Raw genomic sequence first — 7,428 nt, forward strand, 5'->3', positions numbered from 1 at the left:
CAAATTTAATCCAGGTGTGGACAGTGTATATAATATTAAGAGTGTTGATAAAAACATTAGTGACAAGCAGACTCTTAAACCGTTGACAACTGAAAACAAAGTCTTTTTAACCTCACTAGGATTTAAAATAAAACACAACAACGACAGTGACAGGGAAAAAGAAAAGAAATACTTGGTGTAGACTAAAGTTTTTTATTAATACTAGAATACTTGGGATTTTCTTGAGGTGTACTTGTAAGAAGAGGGAATATGAGTTTTAACATTTTAAATATTGGAGATCGTGTATTGGTTGACAATTCAGTTGTGAGTCGAGAAATGCACAGTCATTTACCCTATGCCAATGCAACTTTTAATCATTGTGATGAAATAAGAATACCAATTCAGACTCAAGATATATACACCCTACCTTCTGAGAGTTATCTGTATATTGAAGGACGTTTAACGAATGATGGGAAAGAAAGCAATACTTTGAGCTTTATTAATAATGGTTTGATGCATTTATTTGATGAAATACGATATGAAATTGGAGGCTGTGTAATAGATAGAGTAAGAAATTTAGGTATAACAACGACAATGAAAAACTATGCTTCGTTCACACAAACTGAATCTAATCGATACAACTGTATAGGTTGGAGTATTAATGACACACCAACAGTTGCTGATAAAGCAGGAAATTTTAATGTTTGTATTCCACTCAAACTTGTACTTGGATATTTTGAAGATTTTACAAAAATTTTTATTAGCATACGCCAAGAACTCGTATTGATAAGAAGTTCAACTGATTTAAATGCAGTAATGTCTACAGTAGAAACTGAACTGAAACCAAAAGTGGAAATATTTAAATTAATATGGAAAATGCCTCATATTCAACTGTCCGATTCAGAAAAGTTACGTTTATATAAATTTATTGAAAATGGGTCCAGTTTGGAGCTTGCATATAGAAGCTGGGAATATCATGAAATTCCTCTACTGCCTCAGACAATGAAATTTAACTGGAATGTAAAAACTACCAGTCTATAGGAGAGACCACGATTTGTTTTGTTTGCATTACAAACTGCCAAAAAGAATGCAATAAAAGAAGAGAACAGCTATTTTGATCACTGTAATCTTACAAACTTAAAGCTAGTTCTAAATTCTGAAATGTACCCGTATGACAATTTGAACTTGAACTTTAGTAAAAGACATTATGCCCTTGCATATGAAATGTATGCACAATTTCAACCGTCGTACTATTACAAATCCATAGGAGATCCATGCCTTACTATGTTACAATTCTGTGCTGTTGCTCCGATATTTGTTATTGATTGCAGCAGACAAAATTAATCAATTAAATCAGAAAGTGTCAATATGGGAATAGAAATAGAAACTAATAAGAATATACCAGCTAATACAACTGCTTATTGTATAATTATACATGACCGTATTGTTAATTATAATCCTCTAACCAATGTAGTTCAAATGTGTTAACTGTAGTTTATCTAATGAAGCAAATCTGTACTTTGGGTTTTTTTAAGTATAAATAAAAAGTTAAAAAAAAAGTTTACTCTTATTTAACACCCTGTACACAATAAATATTTTCATAACCTTGTTGATGTTAAACATAAGTGTCTAATTGGGGGCTAGACTAGTACCAAATCTGAAAGCTGTTCAAGACCTGTTCAATGCTGATCAGGACCTGTTCGAGACCTGTTCAAGACCTGTTCGAGACCTGTTCAAAGCTGATCAGGACCTGTTCGAGACCTGTTCAAGACCTGTTCGAGACCTGTTCAAAGCTGATCAGGACCTGTTCGAGACCTGTTCAAGACCTGTTCGAGACCTGTTCAAAGCTGATCAGGACCTGTTCGAGACCTGTTCAAGACCTGTTCGAGACCTGATCCAGAGCTGTTCAGAAGTTAAGCGAATACCTACATTTTACGATGAATAAAGATTTGAAAAGACAACTTATAACTAAACGGAGAAACATCCAAAGTAAATTAAGACAATTAAAACAAGGACAAATAATCCAAGAAGATTTATTTAATCCAATTACAAAACACTTGAAAAATATCGAGAACAAGTTAAATAGTTCACAAAATTCCAGTCCAGAATATGAAACAAAAAACGATGAACCTTTAAGGTACATGAAAAACGATGATGACGATAATGAAACTACTGATTTTGAAACAAGTGAAATCAAACAATCGATATTGGACAACATTGAAGTGGATGATATAAAAGAACAGATTAAAAATGATAAACACTCTGAAAATCGATTTGAAGATATTGCTAACCAGGCGCGTGTAGACTACTGGGATCAATATGATCTATTGCCTAGGAAATATATTACAAATATGCACGCTGACGTTCTAAACAAAGAATTTGATCATAAATATGGAATTCGATTTAAAGAGACATCTGAAAAGCTACTGATTGGGAATTCTGAAATAGATTTAGATGGTGCTGATATTCTTTTAAAAAAGAAAAGGTACAGGGGAACACCAGGTTTATATGAGCTTTTGTTTAAGAAATATCCAGCTAGTTTTACAGATGAAGATGAGAATAACTATAAAAAGATAGTTGTAGCGACGAATGCTCACAGAAGGCATTACAGATCAAGTAAACAGATAGATGGTAGTAGATTAGAAAAATATAAAAAAATAATTGCACCAATAACAGAAGGTGAAGGATTGGTTATGGAAGTAAACAACAATAAAATCGATTACGTCCACTGGGATGATCCAAATGAACTTGTAGAGCGATTACGTTTATTACTATCTTCACAGCTAGCTGGCCATACAGGACATACAAATGAAATAAATTCAATTATTGAAGAACTAAAAGAGGCAAACATTATAGAATAAATATCATGTCTGTTAAAAGAGATATCGTTAATGAGTTACACAAACCTGCAAGAATTAACTTTAAAAGACGAAGAATTATTATAAAATCTCTTAATGATTTGTTCCAAGCCGACTTGATTGATATGCAAAAATATTCAAATACAAACAGAAATTTCAAATATATTTTGGTTGTAATAAATTGTTTTTCAAAATTTTTATGGGCTTTACCACTAAAAAATAAATCAGGTGTTGAAGTAGCCAAATGTATGGAGTATGTGTTTAAACAGCAAAAACCAAATAATCTTCAAACAGATATGGGAACTGAATTTTTTAATCCACATATGAAAAAATTGATGAAAAAATATAATATTAATCATTACAATGTATACAGTGAGAAAAAGGCAGCGATTGCTGAGCGAGTTATTCGCACGATTAAATCAATGATTTGGAAACAGTTTAGTTTCAACGGTACCTACAAATGGATTAATATTTTACAACAAGTTGTTAATGAATACAACAATAAAGTTCACAGAACAATAGGAATGAAACCAGTGAATGTTAAGAAGAAGCATGAAAAACTATTGTTAAATACTGTATACAATCACATTAAAATGGTTGATTTGGAAAGTCAAAAATTTCATATTGGTGATCATGTACGCATTTCAAAACATCGAGGAGTTTTTGACAAGAAATACAATCCAAATTGGTCTAATGAAATTTTCACTGTTTATAAAATAAAACTGGGAAACCCTATTACATATTATTTAAAAGACTATAAAGGTGAAGAAATTCTTGGGGTATTTTATAAAGAACAGTTACAAAAAGTTAAACACAAAGACAGTTATTTAGTTGAAAAGGTATTAAAGAGAAAAGGGAATAAAATTTTTGTTAAGTGGTTAGGTTTTGATAGTTCTCACAACTCACGGATAGATAAAAGTGACGCAATATAATAAAGAGGGGATAGAAAAATATGTAAAAGACGTTCCACTTGCAAGATTTTGTTTGTTGTTAGAGAATATCGAGAGAGTGAAGACATGTTCATTGTGAATATCCAAGGTTTCTCTTTTCCTGGGGAAGATATATTTCTTTGTAGGGAAATTGCTATTTTAGATCCTACTACAGAAAACATTACACACAGAATTGTTGTTTTACCAGTAACAGAAGCTATGGTAAATAAATCATATATAAAATGTATCGAACAACAATGTGTTCAAAACCATGGTTTAAATTGGCAATCTTGGCATTTTTGTGATACTCATCTAAAATATGAAGAAATTTCAAAATTTTTACACGACAACGTATTAGACGAAACAATATTGGTAAGAAATCATGAAACAAAAAAATATTTGGAAAAATTCATGGAAAATCGCATTGATTGTGTACAAGATGAACCTAATATACTTTCCGATGAGACTATGAATCATATTTTTAAATCACATCCATGTTTTCAACATAACAATGAAAATTTACAATGTGCTCTAAACAATGTATTTAATATTCATTATTGGTATAAATATTGTAGAAAGTGTTGACAATAAAAAAAAAATAAAAATTAAAAATAGTCTTTTATTAATAGATACACACAAGACATTTATTTTCAAATTGATACCAGACATGAAGCTTGTAAAACAAAAGACTACGCTTGATGTGGAGAATAATTTATTGGAACCAATTGAGAATAAGTTTAAAAAGCATGGAGTTTTGTTCCCTTCAACTATTCGATGTATTATAGTTGGCCCTTCAAATTGTGGTAAGACCAATGTGATGATAAGTCTATTGGAACATGCTAATGGATTAAAATTTGAAAATGTGTATATTTACTCAAAATCATTAATGCAACCAAAGTACAAATATTTAGAAACTTTGCTAGAACCAATTAAAGGAATAGGATATTATACTTACAGTGGAAGTACGGATATAATGCACCCATCTGAAGCGAAGCCCAATTCAATTTTTATCTTTGATGATGTTGCTTGTGACAACCAAGATGTTATTCGAGAATACTTTAGCATGTCTCGACATTCTCAGGTGGATCCATTTTATTTGAGTCAGAGTTATGCAAAAATACCTAAACACCTTATAAGAGACAATGCAAATATTTTAATTGTATTTAAACAAGACGATTTAAACCTAAAACACATTTACAATGACCACGTCGGAACAGATATGACTTTTGAAGATTAAAAAAAAATATGTTCAATATGCTGGAAAGAGAATTATGGATTCTTATCCATTTTTAAAGATAGCGACATAAATAATGGTCGATATCGCAAAAAGATTGATCAATATTTTTTAATCAAGTAAAAGGTGTAAATGAAATAAAATACAGAGATAATAATTAGAAAATTAGTTTATTTAATAAAATAATAAAATATAATTATGTACATACTTTTATTTCCATAAAGCATCTGAAACAAAAATAGTAAAATTTAGAATTATATCGAAACACAAAAATAAATCACTTACTTTTCTATTTCTGACTAAGAAAATCTTCCATGTTCAGCTCTTCCAGATCCACTATGTCTTGGTTTTGCGTCGTTGTCGTCTTCGTCGTCACCTTTCTTTTTTTTGTTGGGGATGGCTGAGGATCGTCGTCGTCGTCGTCATTTGATGTGGCAGGTGGAGAAGTTGAATTTGTTGGATTTGAATACTTAGACGAGTGGCCAAAATGAGGGGTAGGGGGAGGAAGATATGGCCTTTTTGTCCCCACCAACTGTCTTTGTTGTTGGTACTTTTCAAACTCCTCCACCTCATCATCTAGGAGGTTAAAACGGTATTTCTTACATATATTTTCCAGCACCTGGAACTCTTTATCATTTTCCACTTTAACTCTCATGTATCTTAATGGAAGGTATCCAAATTTTTTTTTAATGTTTTTTTATTCGGCGAGTATGTAAGATGGACAAATATTCTGTCTCCCTTAAGGGAAACGTCCTTTACGCCATACCTTTAATAGAAAAAATATAATGAACCAACAGCAGCATGAATCAAACAAAGAAAACAAAATAAAAAAAGACCGATTCGAAAAACTTATAATAATCCCATGAAATATTTATAATAAAAAAAAAATAAACCAGTAAGAGCGAAATAAAATCATGTAGAACAAATCAAAAAAGGAAAATGGGAAAACAACCAAAAATAAGTAAAATACTTACATAAATAACTGCTTCACAATTACAAAGGCGTCCGTTATTGGTAGGTTAATTGGATCCTCAGATACAATAACCAACTGGCATGGTACATTGGCCATTTCGATAGTTCACTTACTGTTCACTGACTAACTGATAGATCAATTTAAAATTAACCGAATTTAAATAGTAAGAATAAAAAAATATATATTAACGTAATTGACTGACCTATTTGATCTTTATTGCAATGCAGAAAATAGTACAAAACATGTTTATCATTAAAACGTTTATTATTCCAAAATTAATTTATCATTATCTAAATAAAATGTGCTTATCTGCATATAATGTATTTTGGTGACCTATTTGACCTAAAAATGCATTGACGTCAGCGTTATCGTTAAATATGTTTATTGCATGTATAATGTGTTTTCGATGAAGAAATAAAAATTTAATCACGTTGCATAGCGTGTTGTAGATTTGCGTCAATGTATTTTTTTTTAATGTAGTAAAAATACTTCGTGACCAATTTGACCTAAAAATGCATTGACGTCAGCGTTATCGTTAAATATGTTTATTGCATGTATAATGTGTTTTCGATGAAGAAATAAAAATATAATCACGTTGCATAGCGTGTTGTAGATTTGCGTCAATGCATTTTTTAAAATATAGTATAAATACAGGATTGATTTTGCTAGCTGATATTTGTGTCGTTCTGAAGTTTACGAGTTGGTCTTTAAACATGAGTAGTAGTAAAGTGATCGATCAAATTTCCACTGAAATGGTGCAGAAGATGGAAACAGTAAGTAGATTAATTAAAACTAAAACTGATTTACAAAACTATATAAAATATTTGAAAAAACAGATTTTATTGTTAAAAAAATGTATAAAAAAGAGGGCTACTTGTGTTAGAAATTTTCATTGTGTAGAGGCGAATCTATCCATCCTTAAAACATATCTAGAAAATTTTAAAAACAGATTAAATGTTAGAAAAAATATTAACAGAGGGTTATTGTGGCAGGATTTGGAATCTTGTTTTAATAGCAGAGTTAAGACAGGCGTTATCATAAATTTAAAATATAAAGACCCTAAACTGTTTATGGAAAAGGCTTTTAAAAGTTTTTCAATTCAAATTAAAAAAAATTTAGTTTCATGTATGTTAAAAGTTAATGTAATTTTTTATGGACTTTTCATCAAACCTCAAGATGGTGAAACGTCTGTTAAACATTTTTCCACGAAAAATGCAATAATTGATCAAAATACAAACATAAAGGATTGGTATAAAATCAATTGTATAGATACGGTTTTAAGAAAGTTTGAAGATTTTCAAGAAAAAGACAGTGGATGGGCACTATCTCACATTTTAAATTTAAAAGTTATTATTAACAAATTTAATTCATTACTTGGTGGTATTTCAACATACGTTGAGCTACCTAAGTATATAAAGAATACTCGAAGTGTAATAAATGTTAGGAATTCTGATC

General features: G+C 30.4%; 1 protein-coding gene across 1 annotated transcript; it reads left to right on the plus strand.

Moving 5' to 3' along the window:
* Window positions 1-249: 249 nt before the first annotated feature.
* Window positions 250-1,020, plus strand: LOC140442305 (uncharacterized). The gene has a single exon (XM_072533380.1). The coding sequence runs from the start codon at window positions 250-252 to the stop codon at window positions 1,018-1,020; it is 771 nt and encodes a 256-aa protein (XP_072389481.1).
* The last annotated feature ends 6,408 nt before the right edge of the window (window positions 1,021-7,428 follow it).

Source organism: Diabrotica undecimpunctata, chromosome 5 (assembly GCF_040954645.1).
Source record: "Diabrotica undecimpunctata isolate CICGRU chromosome 5, icDiaUnde3, whole genome shotgun sequence".
Classification (NCBI taxonomy): Eukaryota; Metazoa; Arthropoda; class Insecta; order Coleoptera; family Chrysomelidae; genus Diabrotica; species Diabrotica undecimpunctata.